We start from the raw sequence: 22,593 nt of genomic DNA, 5'->3' as shown, positions 1-22,593 counted from the left end.
CATTTATTTCATCAAAAGTCTTCTTTGGTGTGCGTCCTTTCAAATACAAAAACCGGATCACTGCGCGACACTCAACTGGTTCCATTTCACACCTGGTCCATTTCGCACCTGACTAAGTTCAAACACCAGTAAATCAGAAACCACAATTAGTTCAGAGCTGTCTTTTGCAACATAACCCATAGAGATATGAATTATTACACATACAAAATTTCATTTAGATCAGACAACTGGAAGTGGGTCAGGACCATTACTTATTGCACGCCCCTCGTAGAAAATTCGTTCTTTATCTCTGAAATTTGTTGAGTATCTTTTCGAATAGTGACGCAATCGTGACGCAAGTGCGGTGAGAGTGCACCTTCATGTAGAGCTAGGTCCGATGTAAGCTTGGATCAGGCTTGTACTGATCGAATTACCGGTTTGTGATCAATAATTGACGACATGTGATCATTACCCGTCTAGTGGGATTGCGGCACTTTCATTTACCCTTATACCTCGTGTAATGGGGAGATGGTTTATTTAGCCATTTAGGCTGCGCTGGCCTACTTTTGTGGATAACGTCGCCGCGCGCAATAATTCATCCATTTCCAAAAATGATTTCGTCTTCTTACTGTAAATCGCAAAAAGAAGCTGCAAGAGTGAACATGTGGCTTAACTGCAAAAATGTCAGAAAATACTTACTAATGAATGAGGTTTCACAGAGTTAAAGAAGATAAAGAAAAAAATTATCTATAACTTGATGCATGTATAATAAACATATCCATATTAGCTTTTTGAAGATATTGGCTGCTCGGCTGAAGATCTGCCCAAGGCTATGGATGATAGGGAAGGATGGAGGGAGAGAGTCATGCACTCCCGGATGATGATGATAATAAAATAATCTCCTATGTATTGAGACATTCTTCCAACGTTCCTTACCATGTCACAATGAAGGCAACCTTTTTTTTTGCTGCACTCATTTTCACGCTCGTGTCTATTTGGTACCCGTACGATGTCATCCAGATGATGAAAACCAGGTTGCCCTTATTGGCTCAGCTGTATCCATGCGCACATCCAGGGCTGGTCATCAACACGGAGACTTCTACAGATGGGTGCTCGCTGTGAGGAGGAAAGAATGAAATGTCACAACACATCAACGTTACGTTTTAGATCATATAAAATCTTGATCTCTAACATGATCTCTTCAGTGTCGCTGACGAAAGATAATAACGGATGCGAGGGAACCTTGGACTAATGATGGTCAAAATATGTATTACTAAATGATTTAAGTTTGCATATAGGGAACATAATCATGAAATAGATCAATATGTGCATTTCAACTTATTAAAATGCACAGTTAAATGTGTTGAAAACATGCTTTCAAACGCACGATAAAGCACGCTTAAGGCTTAGGTCACATTTCAAAACCGGGGCCCGACCGGGATGTTTTGATAAACGAAAAATTACAATGTATACCTAGAAATATATCCATGCCCATGAAACTTATTTTAACATTTTTTTTTTGTATTTTGATACATTTCATATCATTCTTTTCGCTCTCGAACGCTGTCCGGTCAGGCCGCGGTTTGGAAATGTGACCTAAGCCTAACTAGGAACACATTGCCGCAGAGAGATCTCGCTGTGTCACCAGGAATTCGAATGAATGACTTTGCTGTAGACTCAGGATCTACAAGAAAACAGATCGATCGGTTCTGATCCGCACGATTTGTCTGGACCCTTCCCTGCTGCAGGTCATTACGGCATGTCCCTTCAGCGTTTGCTACTGCGAGTCCAGCTAATGCTTAGGGCACAATTGCACCGATGCCCGTGTTTGTAGCTCCGGCCGAGCTCCGATGCCACAAATCTTTCCCGGTTGGTCACGGCGTCTCTAGTGTACGGGCCCCGGCCGGTAGTGTACCCAGACCGGGATTCGACCCACAAATTTGTCTCGGTTGGTCACGGCGTCTCTTTGTCGTCGGGTCCCCGGGTGATTTTAACTCCGAGTTTACAAAAGATCCGGGGTCCGGTCCGGTCCAAATATATCCCGTTACATTCTTTTGTTTGTTTATCTTTTAAGCTAATCTTCTACATCTTGTACCATATTCCAATTCTGAAAGTAAAGTTACACACATATAAGATTTTGCTCGCTACATGTATACACGATCGCTCAGCGATTATCGTCTAGTGAAAAATGTGAATAAACGCAGCGTGGTCCGCCTGAGGCTAATGTTAAAGCTGGATTTTGTGTGTGCGACAGAAACAACGACTGCCAATCTTACATGTGATCTCAGTTAATCCTTTACAGCATTATATGTTTCCTTCCCACTAGTACATGTATCATTTATCTCGATAATAAATAGAGTGAATTTTGGGCCTTCATTTTCATCTCGATAATTGATAGAGTACATTTCGGGCCTTCATTTCTTATGAAGCACGTGAGCAATGTGATTTATTGCTCACATGTTCCGCATGGATCTGATGTATTGCGTGGAACACATTCATATCACACCGCTTAAGGCTTGGGAATCTATCTTCCTTTTTCTTTTGAAACCTGATATGATGACTCGCATGCGGTAGGAGTTGACTGACATGACACGACGTGACGAATGCAGCCCCGAAGTTTCATAGGTGATGTCATGCTCACGTGATCCAACCCGCGCGCCTGAGTTGAGGATGTGTTGTTGAGCGCGAGACAGAGGCGAGCCGGCAGTGAGGCAGGAAAGACAGTGTGCAGCAGCTACTTCTCTCTCTCTCTCTCTCTCGCTCCGGTTTTCTCTCATTCGTCGCAACTTCAGGAGGCACCGAAGCTGGCCATCAGATCTCTTCTGTCCAGGGCCGGCTTCCTATAGTTCCCTCTCCGTCGTTTCCCAACTCCGCTCGGCACCGAATAACTGTTTGCTTTCTCCTAAGTTCTTTGAAGCGAATTCCAGCAGAATTTTGTGCGGCGGCAGCATGGAGATCCCACCTGCCCGCTTCCTCGTCCTGATGACTGTCATACGGTAAGATTATGTTTATGTGTAGTTTTTAGTCCGTTGTTTCTTTCATCAGTAGTAATATGCCTCTTTAACTGGTTTGCTCACTTCCGGGCATGAACATATAACGCTCACTGACACTGTAGCAGCATCTCTTCTCCCCGCTGGATGTCATATTTCAGAGTAGTTTTGTTCGTTGCTTATTTTATCAGTAGCAATGCATTTTTGACGGGCTTGCAAAGCCACATGGGTCACTTCTGGGCACGGAACTGGCGCTCACTGTAGCAACATCACTTCCCCCTTAGTCAAAAACATCGAGCTTCGGCAAGCTCGACCAACTGGTTCGATAGGCAAAGCAGGGGTTATGAAGGCTGGAAAATTCCCTACCCCATTTGGCCGGAATGTTTTCTAATCTACTCATACTGGGAAGGACCCGTATGTTTTTTGGGGAGTGGCGGGTCCTTTACGTGCTCGAGGTCTGGGTCTCCCCAAGCACGGGACCTCCGTTCAACGCCGCAGGAACGTCCCTGCCAACAGCTAGGTACTCATTTTCACCTGAGCTTTATTTATAATACAACTTCATTTCACCTCGTGAAGCTCTGAGGCTAAACGTTTTCTGATGTGACGTAAGAACTACAATAATTATGTCATGGCAATATCAAAACAACCATTTCTAAATGGAAATACTTAAAATCAGCTTAATAGACATTATTCGGACAAGTGATTTTTCAAAAACAGAAATTCATGGGGAAAGCCTTTTATTCAAATCATAACATATAAACAGCTTAGTGTTAATTATATAGACCATGTGCGGCACTTAGGGTTGGTCAACAGAACCGGGTTACGTGAGAAGTAGTTTGTCGTCTCTTCGCGCAATCGTTCTTTTTTACATCCATCTGTAGGTGAGAGGAGATGACCTAGATTTAGATAAACGACATTGCTTTTGCTCAATCGTCAGGAACCGAATGTGAATAAAAGTAGGGAGATTTAAACCATAGCCTTATACATGCATTCAACAGCAATGTCCAACGCCACAGAAAGTACAACATCAGGAAGTATTTTGTTGCTTTTTCATGTATTGTTTATAGAAAAGTTGCACGTCATGTTGTCGCAACTGCTTGCGGCGACCTGCAAGTCATCCTTTGTACCAACAGCCAAAGCACGAGATTGATTTTCGGCGGTTAGTCAAAGGCCTGCCACCTCCCCCGAGTAGAAGGTTGAACGCCGTCTTGCAAACAATTTATTGAACGAGCGAATGAATAAATGAAGACCTTATGGTACATCTTTGTCCCATTGAGTACAGGACGGCTTCTTCTCGCTTCTTAATAATGGTCAAAACGTTGGATTTTCAAAACGCTTGAGGAATATGAATTTTCAGTGCTTCTCATATCAAAAAATGAGTCAATCTATTTTCTATATATTATTAACCAGATAGGATTTTTTAATGACTGACACACACAATACAATCTACGGTGAAATGTACCTCATCATCTACTGTGTTCTGAAACAAAATTGGCCGACTCTTTGCTCTAGAAAAGTCCCGTTATGCTTTGCTGAACAGATTTAAGCCACATTTTGCGGCCAGGATTCTTAGTTCAGCGAAAGTATTTCTGCCCAACATCAGTAATATTGCTCTTCATTGTATGAACTTCAAGGCTCTATGCAAAAACTGTCACATATCCATAGGGAATGGTTGGAGAAAATGTGATGAAATTTGAGATTTGTAAATTCAAGTAGTGTACTTACTGAGCCATACCTGTGATATATACCCTGCCCGAAGTGTTAAGTGTAGCCTATACATCTCCACACTTCAGAAGACAAGAGTCTTCCGGCGGTCCCTTAGTAATTTCTTAAAAGCTATTCTGCTAATAGACAGATAGATGGCTTTTTGCCAGCGCTAAAAGTTACGTAACTCGAGTTTACCTTTATTCGTGGAGTCGCCTACATACGTTGTTTAATAAAGTAAACAGACAGAGTTTTAAACTGCATCATCTTTAAAATATTGCGGTTATTTTCAAAATATTGCACCATCCCTTTGACTTTATACCCCTGATACGCTGGTTTTAGAACAACGGATATAGGTTACCCCACGGATAAAGGTGAGCTAACGTTTCGTCTACATTCCCGAGATTGCATTTTAAAAAACGCAGCGGCTGTTTCAGTGTTGTATAAGACAATGTCAGTAGACCTACTATGGGCTGGAAGCACCGCAGACATCATCCATTGCTCTAGGCTGCTCACACATGGGCGATTTATTTCCGATGGTTGGATAGCAGCAGTCGTAGTGGTCCCCCATCTTCTGTTTTCATACCCAAGCCCTTAAGAAAGCCCGTGTTTCTTGGACAGTTCTATCAAGATAAATACTGTCTACATGACCTCAAGGTATAAACTATTGCCAAGGGTCCAGATTTGATTTGGTTCGGTTTGGTTTGGAATCATTAGTCACAAATCCAGGTCACCGCAATTCAGGTCTCAGGACCTTCTCGAGTTATATTGTCCAGGAGCACAAATCAAGAGATATAAAAACTCGCCTATACCGTACAGATGCAGATTTACAAGTAGGGACTGAAACCCTGTTAGCTGATTGTTAAGCGCTTCATCCCATTCTCATCGCTGTTAACGCTTCAAATCATTTTAACTACTAAACGATTAGGTGGAATCTGTATATACCGGACCAACTTCTAAGACTATTCATATAATCGTTGTTTAACTTTTAAGCCTTTGAATTTACTTTTGTACCTCTATCCGATGACCTCCTCGTACTTTTGTCGGAATGTTTTGTCATTTTGTAAATTGATCGTAATTCAGTGTCATGTATATGTCACTTCGAGGATTCATTAAAGCCATCTATCTGATCTATCTATCATTGTAGCGTACCCAATTAGCCTAAGGCTATTACAAAAGGCTTGGTATAGTAACTCCACAATAAACAGTATACAATCCAATTGGTTACGAAGCACATATAAATAGTTAAAACTCAGATTCAGTCCATGTAGTACATATAGTTTTTTCGTAGATTATACACATTACACAAAGCGGGGACGGCCCGGGTTATTAACATAACAAGCGTCATGTCATCCGTCTCTACCTGCCTCGATACGCCAAACGTTAAGATGATTACTAAAATCAATCAGACGATCAATCAACCGAGAAATCTTGAAGCTTGTGGGTAAATAAATTATACATCTAGATTACGCTTGTTTACGCGATGAGTTATTCAAATTTCTCTCGAATCAAGTACAACAGATTTCTAGAGACTCGATGCTACAGACAAATTTGTAGATGTATTTAGATGTCAGAACTCCCATAATGCAAAAATAGGCAAATATATCAAAGGCTGCTCTGCTATTAGAAAGAATACCGAAACTAATGATTAGCCTACTCCATTCTAATACCATATCAAAGAATTATGTTAGCCCTCAGTGTTATGTTAACTGAGTTGCTAAGATTTATATCTCTATTTTGTACTTTGTGTAATAGTTGTTATTATACATTGCATCATGTACAATCGTCGTGCAATAAAGTTCTTCCTACATATGTCTGAGATATGTCTTCTTGAATAAAGAGACTCTCTTTACACAACCATTGCTTTATTCACACCGACGTTTCGGTGACAGTCTGTCAAATTCTTCGGGCAATTCTGTCTGGTTCAGAATCGTACTGCAGGACAGGTGTCGCTACTCACAGAGTCCCTTTATTCAGTGACGTACGTACCAACCTGAGGAAACTATTCACGGAGATATGTCTTCTTGTACAAGTCATATAATGACGTGAAAAACATGAAATACTAACATATGCAAGTTCTTTACATTATGGCTATACATCGTCAAGCGGATAGCCCTGTGCAGAGTGGGTGGATGAGTTTGTACGGGATTTCAGTATGGTGATGCGCCCTGTCGTTTCTGAGGGATACTTGAATTGGCCTGGTAGCCACTGATTGACAGGATGGTAACCCTTGTTCATCTTTATGTTTATATCCGCGGACCAACCTATATTCGTTTTTTTAAACAGAGTTTTCAGGGATATCAATTCGAAAGACTATGGCTCGAAATTGCAATATCTTTAAAACATTCCAGTTTGAAACCACGAACCATCTTCACTTTCATCGGCTTGATATCTCTAAATCTTCAGTTTTTAAAAGTTTTAAAAAACGGATATAGGTCACCAACAGGATAAAGGTGCAGTAGTGTTTTACGTATACGTACCAGATCGCACATGTTTTCGTCCGAGATGGGCCTCATTCAACAGTTACGTCTCCGATTCTCTAATCCAAATGCATCCAGTGATAAGCTCATTGATGCATGGTCCTTTGGGTCCCTTATTTTTACCTGCTGCGTTTCGAAGAAAAATGCACAATTGGCGGTTCGGGCGCTGATTTCCATCAGCAGGCTCTCGAAGCCCTTTTTCGGCTCATCCGGACTGGCAGTACAAACGACCCAATGCAAAAAGAAATGGTCAGCAAAAGTGTATCATGGGCCTAAGAAAGGCGAAAAAGGTCCAGAAACTTGCTATGAGGCTAGATTCCCATTAGGTTTTACTTGTGCACAGTGTTGCCATCCATTTTGGTAAAAGCCATTAAGGTAATCTTGTGCATGTTTGTGCTGACCTTGCTCTATTTCTTCTCTCGTAACCCTACAGCATACTTAAAATATAAGAGACGTACTTTCCCCGGGTACCCTGTAGCGATGCACGCAGATTTAATCTCCGGGGAGGTTGTTAGAAACGCTTTGAGTAGGAGACATAATCGGCACTCCACGGGATAAGCTGGAGAGGCGAGTCATTGCTGCAATTTGAACACAGGAGACGGTGTTCAAATGGGCCAGTTTATCTTTCATATAATGTGCTTCGGGTAAAGGCTATGATTGGAGGCTGGGGTCGTAACACGCCTAAAAATTAGATGAGTGGTTATTATGCGACAATCATATACGTGTCAACTTTAATATTTTGCCGGATACCCTGGGACTGTCACCTTTAAAGATGACTGTATCCTCCAGCCCTTCTAAAAATGTCATGAACATTGTGCTGCTTGTTTGCCTTGTACATACCGCAGTGTGTACTGATGCTGCATTAATACACCGTTTGCAACCCACCAATTGATGTCAGATGCAATCAGGCTCAAAACGTTTTGTCATGTAAACTAGAGTCACAGACATGGAAGTAATTGCCTGCCAACAAGATGTGTGGATGGTGAGTGAACTCTACACCGGTGACGCTAATTCTACGTCATGTTTAATTTGTCATAGCGTCGATCTAGGTCGGGATCAGTCCATGTCACATTAGTGTGTTGAGCCGATTCATGTCAAGGAAATTCCTGACTAATGACGGTCCTGTCACTTTGAACAAAGCGCTACGCCGACTTCCAACCCGGAAAAGAGATTGGATGCTGCAGACCAGATATGGCTACTTGCACTTTTAAGGATTGTATGGCAGCAACACATTGGGAACGACACAATCAGACACTGCACCGGCCAACCCAAACTACTCGTATCTACACTCAGACTCCGTTGGCTGGGGCATGTTATTCGGATGCCGAGGCTGAGACCCCCCGAGTAGTACTGAGCTGGTGCTCAACAGGAAGACGAAAGAGGGGTCAAGCTATGACATGTAAGAAAACTGTTGAGCGTGACCTTGCCGAGTTGGGATTCACATGGGGGGGGGGGGGGGGCAACGGACAGCAGCAGTTAATAAACTGTGAAGAACAATGACGGCCCGCCTCAGTAATAATGACTGATATGCGATGATGATGACCATGAGTTCCTGACTACACGCCTGATACTTGAAAATGCTGCGTACGATTTGACCAGTATTCAGTTCACAGTCAAGGGCAACCTTCTCTGTAGTTTTTCTTCTTTAATGCATAATGCAACAATAAGTTAGAAAAAAATGTTGAAGTCTGCAACAGTTTTAAAAAACGTTTATGAAACTCATTGATCCGGATTTGAAAATGTACTTAAATGGGGAGGCATGTGACCGTTGTCTTCACTGAAGCTTGCTTGGGGTTTTCTGGATTCGCTGAGGCACTTTTTATATCTTCACATGCAGCCATTTCGTCTGTCTCCTGGTTAGTGTAAGTGTACTTCCCGCCTTAGTTGTGCTCCATCATGCAGGTCGGTGAGGCCTTGGGTTCGCCATGCCTCGAGTGCCTCCGGTCACGAAAAGTCTACACGAAATGGCTATATTTACCAGACACGGCACCTTCGAAGGGTTCAGGCCTTGCCAGCGCATCCATACATCTCGGTAAAAGCTCCAATGGACAGTGATAAAAGTGTATTTGCTGATTGGGCCCGCCGTGCATAGAGTACCTCCTGCCACGTAAAGTGTCCAATGGCTACATTTACCAGATGCGGCATCTTCTGAATGTTCTGGTCTGGAGACTGCCTCCAGAGATCTTAATAAAATCCTCAATGGATATTGATAAAACAGAGTCTCTGAACTTTCGCTTGACCCTACTTAGCGCATGGACACGAGATTACTTTTCTTTGCCATTTGGGGTGCCTGCTAGATTCGGCATTGCGTCCTTCCAGAACTGCGCAAAGTAAGTAAGGAAGGATGCCCTGTAGGTTTTTCTGGGGACATGATATGGTCCCGGTAGGACATTACGCTTAATGTTTGGTTACAGACGCTAACGTAGTATAGAATAACTGAAAATCCTGTCCAGAGTCTTCAGAGCTTTATTCTACACCCAACACGCGTGCCACTGAAACAGCTAACATAACAAAAGTTATGTTCGTGTTCAACAGTAATGTCAGGATCCAGGTGTTTTCCTCTTATATTGAATGTGTATAACTGTACTATGTAGGACCTCTCATTATCATTTGACCTGTGAATTATGTTTAGATTAACAATCAATGCTTATTAATGATATCTACGTAGTCAATCGTTTATCAATGCCACACGTCGTAACAAGGGCAATGACGCACAAACTTAATGAAGGCAGTTTCCAATTAGCTGAGCCACAAATCTATCTTTCATGACTGCAGAGAGCGGCGGGTGTCGGGCGTTGGCAGATGATTCACGAGAAACAAATCACTCGCTAACAGGGCAATATTCATCCGGATCATGGCAGGGTTAGTGTACTGTCAGCGGTTCATGGAAGCCTATTAACCCGTGGGATGCAATATCCGAGCTCCTCCGCGTGTTTTTATGTGTGTGTGTACCTGAGGGCTGTTTGCGCACGACACGCCTGACCTGCGCTGGAAATGAGCCGGTCGGGGTCACCATGGGTGAGCGGGTACAATGATGAGATGACTTTTAATCCCCGACCAGATGCAGAAAGAAACAAAATGTTCCGCTATTTCCAGAGTTGGGAGCATTAACTTCACACATTCATTCATTCGTACACTCATTCATTCATTCATTCATTCCTTTATTCCTCGTCGAGTTTCATGCCTGCCTATTAATGCCCTTTTTTTCTTTTGATGCCTAAGTCCACAAGGACTGGGGTGACAAAACATAAGCTTCATTCATTCTTTCATTCTGTTTTCTTTACTTCCTTTATTTCTGCTGTTTGTGTGTACCTCCGGGCTATTTACGCACGCCACGCCTGACCCGCGCTGGAAATGAGCCGGTCGGGGTCATCATGGGTGAGCGGGTGCAATGATGAGATGACTCTTAATCTGGTTAGGAAGAAACAAAGTCGTTACGTTTCTCAAGCTCCCGATTCCTTTTACTGGTTTCATTGGTACATCGATACCTCCTTACCAACAATCTGTGATCAGTTGACTCCAACCCTGGTACCCATGCCCAATGGAATACTGACACAGACTACTGTGCGAACCTGCATCTTCAACGTACCGGAGAATAAAGTCCCCTGTTAAAAACTTTGTCAAGTATATGCACAATATGATAAAGTTCTTCAATTCTTCGTTCATTAAATGAATCAACTACAAGACTTTAAATCTAAAAAACATCAGACGATACATAAAGCAAGTAATATTGGTATGTGTCAACAAAGTATGAATAACAGTATACGAATTCTACAGATAAGATCACAAAAGTATGTCAAAGTAAAATAATCCAAATATTCATGCACATTTCTTATGCGGATGCGTTATATTGCTGTCCGATTTTTAGATTTGATTTTTTTCCGTGTGATGTGTCTTAAAGTTTGTTATCTATACCTTTATCACATTCCCTTGGATAGAATATTCCAAAGAAGAATTCCACATAGCAGTCATAGCCAAGTAAGTTGCATTCAATAGATCATGCTAATGAGTGCCTTTATCCCTTTTGTCATATATGTCATTTTCCTGCACATTCCCATGGTTTTACAAGCCTGTATGAACACGGGTATAAAGCGCAAGCGTTTATTACTTTTCTTTCTTTCTTTTATTCCTCATGAAGTTTCTTACTCTCCAAGCAGAGGTTAGGTTCCGGCTGTTTTTTAACGTTTTTGTAGTCGTTTTTATTTGGCTTTCTATTCTTTATTTCATCTTGCTGTATCAAAACCATTGGCTCGCGTACTTCAAGAAAAATGACAAAATAGAAAGCCCGATAAAAACGACTAAAAAAACGTTAAAAAAACAGCCGGAGCCTAACCTCTGCTTGGAGAGTAGGAGTTTCTCGCTTGCCTGTTACTCTCCTTATGTGTCAAGGCCCACCACACCATTAGCGCTGCGCATCTGGCGCACTCCGACACGCCTCGTGCACAGATGGATGGTGGGTAACGAGCGGCGATGAAAGGCTTCAGACATTGCTCAGCCAGGTGCAGACACGATCCATTAGTGACCTACTTTTCGACTGGTCCAATTTACGCTCTCTCAAAGAGAAAATCCGCAGTTTGAGCGAGAGGCGTCTTCATCACTCCAAATATGGACAATGATTTATAAGTAGAATGTCGAACTATTGCAAACTAGAACTTTAATGTAAAACTTTTCTTTTGACAAGCTAAACTGTAATCGCGCATGTTGTACTATTGCTTGTAACAAGCACAATCGTCTGCAATATTTGGAAATGAACCTGTCGAGTAGACGGGAACTAAGACATCGGAATTGACGACTATTTTTGCTCACAACTTATGTTTGGTGCATGTTATCATCGTTACTTCAATTCAATTCTTTATTCATGGTAGAAAACGAAGGCCGATTATGTATGTTTTTGTCGTCACTAGCCTCTACCAGGTTCCCCAGGTCACCGGGAAAATAGTAGAAATTGGCCAAATAAGACAGAATACACGCCAGAGGAGTTCAATGGCCAAGGAGTACAGTTTGCGACCTACAAAGCCTTCCATGAGTTGCCATCTTCAAAAGGTATAAAACTAATCATCCAATTAATCGAACAAAGGAACCAGCTCAGCGCTGAAGATCATTAAAGTAATAAACAAAATTAATAAAAACAAAGAGAGTTTTAGCTTCCTTTCATCCGGTGGCATTGTAGTAAAATAACACATCGCAGCGTGTCGCATCAGATAAAGGCACAGATACATCACGGGCATGACGTAGTCATCAGTATCACTCAGATGAAGTGGACTTCCACCATAACCGTGGATCAACCTCACATCTCTACTGGAGCGGCAACAAATTCCGCAGATGGGGCAAGTCATAAATGGCCTGGCTGAATTACATGATACCATCATACCTCCGGCCCACAGAAACAGCGAGGCGGCGTGACCTGAACCTGGACCTGATTCAGTATGACTCATATCAATAGTCCATTTCACTACAAAGAAATCTGTTTGGTGGAGTATTAGACTTACACTGGCGTTTTAAAATCCTACAACGCTAACTGCACCTGTACGATTGGTTGTAAAACTTGGTAGAAATTACTATAAACTCTACTCTACTTCACTCTTGTTATTTTCTTCCACCTGCAAGCGCCAAAACGTGTGAATACCTGATAAAATAATCTGTTAATTTTCTAACCGGTCCAACATCCGGTCCACCTACTTTTTTCAGGTCTGGTTTTTCTGGACCGGTCCAATAAGAAAAACCGGTTTTGTACCGGTACGCTGTACCGATACCCAGCCCTAGGCGTGACACATTACCCACAGGTTAATGGGCAAAACCTTCCGGCTAACCACATCAATCTCTCCACTCTAGAACACTGGAAAAAAAGGTGGAGTGCTTTAGAAGATGTTATCACAGGGCTCGCCTTTCATGGTTCGGGCTGCCGACATGAATGAATGAATGAACTTTATTGCACAACATTTGTACATGGTGCAATTGTAAGGCAACAGTAACAAGTCAATTAATACAATGATACTCGTCTAAGTTCTATAACTACATACATACATATATAGTATAGAAATGTGAACATAAATGGCGTATTGACATAGTGTAATATGCAAGTTTAACAAGTTGGTCTGTTACTGTACAATAGATTCTCTCTGTTTTAGAGCATTACAGATGTATTGGCCTAAATACGAAGATATGCAGTCTGGACATGACATAAGTAGATTGAAAGTACATGTGTTTGTCTTTGGTAAAGGTGTGCTAGATTTATTTGTGATCATATCCATTAATTTTTGTCTATCTACGCTATATGCAGGGCATGTCATTAGAAAATGATACTCATCTTCAACACTATCTTTACATGAAGGGCATTGCCTCTGGTTGGCTGGTATATTACGGTACCGACCTTTTTCTATTTCCAAGCAGTGTGAACTGGTTCTTGATTTGGTAATGTTAACAACAAATGCTTTATTACGAACTGACGAAAGGTAATTTTCAAGTGTAACGTCTTTGGTTCAACGCAACGTCTTTGGTGTTGGTCATACAAGCGCGAGATGCCGTCTTGATTTGTCGTATTGACTTAAGGTGGGGTCACACATACGTATATATTCAAGTCCGTTTGAGGCGGGCGCGTATGACGCTCTTAGTCTCTACCAGGCTCCATAAGGTCGTGGGAAAAATAGCACAAATTGGACATATATAGATACATAACATGCAAAACGAGTTAGCTGACCGAGAAGTATGGTCAACGACCCAGTTTACTCGTCTGACATGTTACCTGTTTACGTTTGTCCAATTTCTATTATTTTTACAACGACCTGTGGAGCCTGATGGAGGCAAATACTCCCATGCGCGCCTCATACGGACTTAAATATATACGCAGGTGTGACCCCACCTTTACAACGATGTTGTGCATGCGTCGCATGTGGCGTAATTGGTAGACGTTCGGGTCGGAATCTAAAGGACCCGAGTGCGAGCTCACTTCACCCAGGTGTAAAAAGGGGTACCTGACTTCGGTCGGGGAGGTAAAAGAAAAAGACTACCTTAACCTTCTGTCTGTACTAAGTATGTGGCACCTTTAATACAAGTTACTAAGTTAAGTGCCTTGCCACATTTTCCTCGTCTGCCCAAATAAAGCAAATGGAATAAAAAAAAAGGTGTTAACGTTATCACAAGGATCGTGTTCCATGCTTCAGACTGCAGACATGTAACGTTATCGTGTTTGGTCCAACGCGTTCCTGTTCGGTCGTACACGCGTAAAGGTGGGGTCACACCTGCGTATATATTTAAGTCCGTATGAGGCGCGCATGGGAGTATTTACCTCCACCAGGCTCCACGGGTCGTTGGAAAAATAATAGAAATTGGACAAACGTAAACAGGTAACATGTCAGACGAGTTAGCTGGGTCGCTAACCATACTTCTCGGTCAGATAACTCATCTGGCATGTTATGTATCTATATTTGTCCAATTTGTACTATTTTTCCAGCAACCTGTGGAGCCTGGTAGAGACTAAGAGCGTTATACGTACCTCAAACGGACTCGGATATATACGCATGTGTGACCCCACCTTAAGGCGTCCTATTGATTTATCCGATAGACGTCCGACGGTGCAATACGGCAACTACCCAGGCGGTGCAGCGGATTTCACTCCCTGTAGGACACCAAGTAAATCAAGGCAATGGTATATGTAAAACCACCAACAAATTGGGAACGTTTGCTGTAAGATTGTGGCCACCCATAAAGCAAATGGTGAATGATGTTTTCTCAAAGGCTCTGATACAAATTTAAGTTAACATCCGCTGTACTGAGGGTGAGAGTGCAGTGGAAAGATATTGCTACTTGCTGCCCAGTATGTCTGCGGGCCTGGGTTTGACAAGATGATGGACGATAGACATCAAAACATTTCTAGATGATATATAATTGCCAATAAAGATCAGAAGAACTTTGATAAATACATCCAACTTATATTGCCTCAGATCAGCCAGAAGGACATTATTATATTTGGCGCTGCAAAGAAATAAAGTCGACCGGGAAGGAATTTGCTGACTGACAAAAAAAAAAGATGCTGTTAAGCAAACTGCATGGAAGTGGGGACCGAGTTGAGAAAGGGCAGTGGATCCTTGCAGGTAACAAGACACCCCATTAAAGACGTAAAGCATTTATCTTTTACAACCATCACTTAGGCTAATAGCAGTGTAAGCTCCTGCCCTGGTATCAGTTTGTCAATTACATCGATCTGGCTTTGAACTTTACAAGAAGGTGCTACTCAGCTTACAGTTGCCCAGGACTTCGACCTTATCTTTAGATCAAAGGCAAGTTGGCAGCCTCTTTTAATGGATATTGACATAGCCGTCGACCGCACATGGGCAAGATCTGAGGATGGAGCGTTTCAGTGGCTGACCTAGGGGATCTCATCAGGATACACCGAAGTAAACCCGGCCTTCCCCACCCGGATTGCTCATGCATGCACGAGTAGCCCGGAGTGGGGGTTCTTAGAGCTGCCTCATCAGCGGAATGAGGTCGTTTGCAGCCGTTCCTAGTCGGCTGTGATGTCCTAAAAATGGGAGAATTCTGCTCGCAGATGCTACATATGGACCAAAGGGACACTAATTAAAAACTTCTCTAATACATCTGACGACTGACGAACATGGAGAGACTGAAGTGGGAGTTCTAAGATTTGCCTCGTCAGCGGAATGAGGTCGTTTGTAGCCGTCTCCCTGTGGACCCTCTTGGCTGTGATGTCCTGGATATGAGAGAATTCTGCCCGCAGATGCTACACTTGGACCAACGGGGGCAGTAATTAAAACTTTTCTAATACATCACACGACGAGCGAACTGTTGACGGACATGAAGGGACTGAAGTTGGGGTTCTTAGATCATCCTCATCAGCGAAATGAGGTCGTTTGCAGCCGTTCCCTTGTTGAACCCTTTGGCTGTGGTGTCCTGGATATGGGAGAATTCTGCCCGCAGATGCTACATATGGACCAACGGGGGCAGTAATTAAAACTTTTCTAATACATCACACGACGAGCGAACTGTTGACGGACATGAAGGGACTGAAGTTGGGGTTCTTAGATCATCCTCATCAGCGAAATGAGGTCGTTTGCAGCCGTTCCCTTGTTGAACCCTTTGGCTGTGATGTCCTGGATATGAGAGAATTCTGCCCGCAGATGGTACATATGGACCAAAGGGGGCAGTAATTAAAACTTTTCTAATACATCACACGACGAGCCGACTTTTGACGGGCATGAAGGGACTGAAGGGGGAGTTTTTAGATCTTCATCATCAGCGGAATGAATTCGTTTGCATCCGTTACCTGTAAGGCTGTGATGTCCTGAATATGAGGCACTTCTGCCCGCAGATACTACATATGGACCTACGGGGCACTGATTAAAACTTCTTTAACACATAACATGCCGAGCGAACTGTTGACGGACGATTTGCCTCGTCAGCGGAATGAGGTCGTTTGCATCCGTTCCCTGTTGAACCCTTTGGCTGTGATGTCCTGCTGGATATGAGGCACTTCTGCCCGCAGATGCTACATATGGACCGAAGGGGCACTAATTAAAACTTCTGTAATACATCACACGACGAGCGAACTGTTGAGGGACATGGAGGGACTGGAGTGGGAAAAAGTCTTAGAGCTGCCTCATCAGCGGAATGAGATCGTTTGCAGCCGTTCCCTGTTGACCCTCTTGGCAGGGATGTCCTGCATATGAGGGAATTCTGCCCACAGATGCTACACATGGACCTACGGCATTAATTAAAACTTCTCCAATACATCACTTTGGCTGTGGTGTCCTGAATATGAGAGAATTCTGCCCACAGGTGCTACATATGGACCAAAGGGGCACTAATAAAAGCATCTTTAACACATCAAACGCCGGGCCTACTGTTGACCGACATGGAGGGACTGAAGTGGGAGTTCTAAGATTTGCTCATCAGCGGAATGAGGTCGTTTCCATCCGTTCCCTAGTTGAACCCTTTGGCTGTGATGTCCTGGATATGAGAGAATTCTGCCCGCAGATGATACATATGGGACACTAATTAAACTTTCTCCCATACATCACACGCCGGGCCGACGGCTGACAGACACATCTCATCAGCAAGGGACATCAGTCAATCAATCAATCAATCAATCAGTCAATATCTGACACAGAAAAATGACAGGACGACAAATGACATCAAACATCGTATCCAACCGTGTGTAATGAACTAGCTGCAAAACAGCAATAGTTAATAAAACAACAGTAACATCTTTCCAAACCGGACTGATATAGTACTGTCAGCAGTACCTACATTGCCACCTGTTACCTAAATTGATCTGTGTATATCCAAGTAATGATTCCAGCAGGGAATCCTTGACTAGAATGTCTACAACATGTCTCTGGGTAACATAATCATAACTTACATGTGGAAAGTATGCGCGATTACCACTTGTGACAAGCACTATATCTGGCAGGCTGACAGCTGTGGCACTATGTCAGACCGTCGCATCTACCAGATCATAATGAAGTTTCAATAGCCCGAGAACCAGCAATGAATACAAACTTGTTTGCATGGCTTATAGGTTTGTAAGACGGTAGCCCCTTCGGAAAATTACCTGATCTAACCTACGATAATCTACAATCTGAGTTAAACTTTGGAACGAAGACTGGTTGTTCTTTCTTGTTATATTGCTGTAGTATTATGGTGTGCATGTATGCCTCTTACACATACGAGGGGTGATCAATAAGTCCACGGCTTCCACAGCCTTTTATCAATAGCCTCTAAATTTCAAATCATTACAGTCATTACTTTCCAGGCATTCGTTTTTTATGATTAGAAGGTAAGTGGCGAGAAAAACAACGGCGAATTGTGATCAGACATGTCTGGGTCGAGTTCCCCATGCCGTAAATTCTTTATCATTAACAAAAGACATTGTCAAAATGTTCGATAATGATTCTCTTCCTTTTCTAAGCAGAAAGAAATGGGTATCTGACTTCCAACAGCGCAAGTTGACCCGCACACCTCAGGTCACAGCTCAATTGTCCACATTTTTTGTCCTTCCCCTTACCTAACGTTACTGGGTGTCGCCTGCAAAGTAATGATCACGCTAATTTGAATTTTGGTACACATTCATATAAGACTTTACACTTGAAATCTATGCTTAGAAATCTGAGTGTTGTGCTTATTATTCTGGGTGAGGCCGAGGACTTATTGATCACCCCTCGTAGCTTTCGTATAGAATTCGGAGACAAAAGCGATGTGCTCTTTCAGATTTAAGATTAAAGACAGTGTTTGCGTGATCTCTCTGATGAGATATCATTAATGTACTTATACATGTTTGCAGATATGCCATCGTTGAGTACGGACTCAAAATGTGTTAGTGATGATGGTGTATAGCGACATAATCTTGAAGATAATACAGGCAAATTCCTCAGCACTATGCAACAGAAACAAAACTGTCTGTAAAGATACAACCTGCTCTTTTAGCTCAACATTAAAGAAGATGCACTATCGATTCTTTCGTTGGCAGGTTCGAGACGTTCTTGAGACAACTTGACGCCGGGTTGAACCCTTCCCATCAGATAAGAAGACAAAATAAGCGCCTTGAAAAGTAGCCAGCGCCATAACCACTGGTTACCCGTGCTCTGTTCCATCAGAAGAAATCCCTAAATGGCGCTTCTAAAGACTCTTCAGTTAATGGTAGACTTAGCAAGGTGCACACAAGTGTAAATATGCAGCCAGGGTTGTAGAAGGGCAAACACTTTATTATGGTGATGTTAGGTGGCAACCTTATGGCAAGGGCAAAGCACGTCGGTGTTAATCTTTAGACGGACATTCTCTGCTATACTTTTGTGCAGCTAGAGAACAAAGCCGTTTTTGTGCTGCTGGAGAACAACGTCGTTTTTTTTAAATAATGATAAGTTTAATATTCTGTATTGCAATTGTATTAAACACAAATGGCTCTAAACATGATTATTTCATTATTTGGCTGTTGACCTTATAAATGATAAAAACGTACAACCTCAACGTACAAGACCAGCCTAAGATGTGATCGAGAGAGAGATAACCAGGGGTTATGGAAACGTTTTCTCCGCCGCGTTACCGCAGGGGTGGCAGATATTGCCTCCCAAATAATCACCCTGTCATACTCCTTCTTAGGATGTATCAATAATGAAGTTTATTTGCAAGTTCGTGCCCGAGGGCTAATTGCAAGTACATGGTTTAAACATAATAGATATACAAGTGACAATGGACAGTTATGAACAATATTCTACTGTAATACTAGAGTTGGCTATTTCTAAATAGGTTGGGTTTGACTTCTTTTTTGGAAGCAGAGGGAGACGAAAAGCCCCACCTTTTCTAAGATTTGTGGGTTCTGCAATTTCAAGAGAAAAGTGACTTTCTATTCGTCTGTCAATGTGGGGAAGTTCGGACAAGTCTTTGTGGCTTCTCTAAACAGAGTGATTCTTTCGGTTTTGTTGAGTGAACATTTGGAAATAAAATGTGTTTCGTCTCCCACTGCCTTAGATGTAACGTTACAGTATTTACAAATTCTTTCACACACTGGTAATCTGTATCAATCTCGGTGATCACGCCGCTCAGATACTTTGTATGTAGACTTATAGGACTTCTACGGACTCTAAAAGATGTAACTGTATCTCTTAATCAGACATTGCTCCACGTGTAGTGGTCCTCATTTGATGGGGTGGTCGAAAATTATAACTTGTGGTGGCCCGATACGTTACGCAGTAGCTAGAACCCTGGCCGTTATTCTGTACCACATACACATATACTAGAGCTATGTACCTCAACACATCTTATTAACAGATATCATAAACACTGTGTATATAGACTTATAGGACTTATAAGGACTCTAAAAGACGTAACTGTATCCCTGTAATATACTTTGTGTGACCCTTGCCTCTTTCCCCATTACCTCAATGAAAAGTGGCCCGCAGGCTGATTTGAGCTTTCATGAATAAATAAAGGTTCAAAGAAAACAGAACAAACTTTCTGTGGACAGAGACAGATGCGCTCATTTGTTTATAACAGCCCGCGCTGCATTATATATCACCTAATATAAAGGCAGGCCTGATACATAGGGAAATAAATGATTGGTGCTTCGTTATATATCACCTCATCTATTCACTAGTCCTGATGCGTTACGTAGAGAAATAAAAGTTTGGGGCTCCTCATCTATTGTCCGGTACCGGTGCAATGGCTGAGTGGGTAGAGTGTTCGCATTGCTTTCGATACTGGTCATGAGTTCGATCGCGGCCGAGTCACGTGTGTCATGAGTGCTTTCGAAATGGCAAACGCTGCTTTCTCTACTTAGCACTCAGAATTTGGGAAAGGGTGTACTACGTATACCTGTGTACCAGCCCCCTGATGTAGTGCTTGGAAGCCCATTATCAAGATTGACCTTCGTCTTCCCTACCTCTACCCACTTACTACATATCATACGCATCCAGTCACATCTTCTCGATTTATGCTGTTCTGCTTCTTTATTTATGCTGTTGTGCGGTTGCACTCACAAATACACAGCACTCAAACCATAACCTTTTGGGCGGAAACGGAGATGAATTTTGTTAAGCCTTGGTGTCAATTATTTTCAACAGGTGCGTTTACGACAGTAGAAAAAAAATTGAAAGCATCAAAGACCACCTCGCGTCGTTGAGCTCCGCCCAGCTAATTGACCACCGGGTCAATGCTCGCCTGGCTATGGATGATCTTAGAGCATCGCTTACCGTAATGACTTCGCTAATGAAACATTGGTTAAGATGCCCGGAGGTAGCAAAGAAGTAAATCAAAGGTTAAGACGCGATACTGGTCCGGGCGAGCTTAACTGTAACCATCAACCCTGTTTGCCCGTCAGGATGTAGTCAAACCTGTCTATAGTCGCCATTCGAAGAAAGTGGAAATAGTGGATACTACAGATTGGTGGTCAGTAATGTGTGTTTGTTTGAACTTTTTTTTATTTATGAAAGCTCAAAACGGCCTACAAGCCGCTTTTCATTGAGATCATGAGGGAAGAGGTAACTATTAGACAGAATACATGACAAAGGTACAGTTTACATCATTCAAAGTTAAAATAAGTCTATACACGTCTTTTACACATACATATAGTACATGATAAATGTATGGACATGTTTCTCGTGCTTGGCTCATTACCGGACGTACACAAAAAAGCCAGTATGACCATACGGTCCGAATTCTAGTACAGGTAGCGAGACAACACTTAAGCACATGTATTCATCATCATCGGTCGACGTGATTAAACATGTTCGCACATGCTTACACACGACGGGGTGATACCGCCCCTTACGGGGTGACATACCCTTTCGTATGGCTAATTACAAGACGGGGATGCGCCAGGTCTCCCGTCCGGGTGAATGATGTAATTCACCATGTGGCTGATACGAGACAGAGGTTCGCCAGGCCTCCATCCGGGTGATTTGAAGTGAATCACCAACTCCCGACAGAAGGATTTTCACACCGCACCATCGCACGTGTGGGGGTTCTTTAACGTGCATGGGGTATGGCTCTCCCCATACACGGGACCTCCATTTAACGTCCTATCCGAGGGACGACTCATTTTTCACTTTGAGTAAAGTGAGGAAAGTCGTGTAAAGTGCCTTTCCCAAGGGCACAAGACCGGCAACACGGCAGGCGGAATACGGGCCGAATACACTACCACTGTGATACGCGGCACATGTATTGTGTGCACAGCTCAGGTGGTAATGAATGTAGACCCGGCTGTAGATCTAATCGCTGTGGAAACAGATAACAACCAAATATAGAGAGACGAGCCTGAGGGCTGCGTAAATAACCTGTTTTACAAAATATCTCATTATTAGTTCCGCGACCTGGCGGTCATTCACCTTTGACCCGTGAGAACCATTCCCTTTGCTAGAGTCACCAACGAGATTTCACGATTCTCAATCACTAGGAAAAGCAGCTCTATGAAAGTTTTTTTGCAAGTTCTTGCCCGAGGGATAATTGCAACATGTAACATAAGAATAGATGGTAAACATACAGAATAAATGGTAAACATGCAAAAAATAAAGTACAATGATGCTAATGATACTGAATAGGAACTTGGAATTCTCTGTCACCATCATCATCATCGGTCGGCTGCGGCGCAGGCGACTGTAACTGTCACCATGGCAACCATTTATCATCAGCCTCCATCGCCATGGTAACAGAAATTTCCCAGTCTGAGAATTTTCAGCCCATACTAGCACGTATGCATAAATTATTAAGTCATTCCCAGTTCTCCTGACATAGAGGTGCTGAATATCACGCTTCTAAGGGCCTGACCAGTGAAAGGGCTGCCCTTCATTATAGTCAGACGGGACCCTGCGTTTCTGAGGTCAATGACCCCGGCATTCATAAAAGAAATCTACGACCCCATTCCCGCTAAATGAACCAATCATCGGTGCTTTATAACATCTCAGGAAAATGTGAAATCCGATAGGCCTAATGTC

At 42.7% G+C, this 22,593-nt stretch overlaps 1 protein-coding gene across 1 annotated transcript in view; it reads left to right on the top strand.

Annotated features, from left to right (window-relative positions):
• Positions 1-2,928: 2,928 nt before the first annotated feature.
• LOC118412918 (gamma-aminobutyric acid receptor subunit beta-1-like) overlaps positions 2,929-22,593 on the top strand; it is a 43,210-nt gene continuing 23,545 nt past the window's right edge. Inside the window, exon 1 of the mRNA XM_035815976.1 lies at positions 2,929-2,975. Within this exon, the coding sequence (XP_035671869.1) occupies positions 2,929-2,975 (47 nt within the window). The remainder of the gene's footprint in view (positions 2,976-22,593) is intronic.

The sequence above is a fragment of the Branchiostoma floridae genome, chromosome 4 (assembly GCF_000003815.2).
Source record: "Branchiostoma floridae strain S238N-H82 chromosome 4, Bfl_VNyyK, whole genome shotgun sequence".
NCBI classification, from domain to species: domain Eukaryota; kingdom Metazoa; phylum Chordata; class Leptocardii; order Amphioxiformes; family Branchiostomatidae; genus Branchiostoma; species Branchiostoma floridae.
The sequence above is the reverse complement of the archived record's forward strand: the minus strand, read 5'-3'. Positions and strand labels throughout refer to the sequence as shown.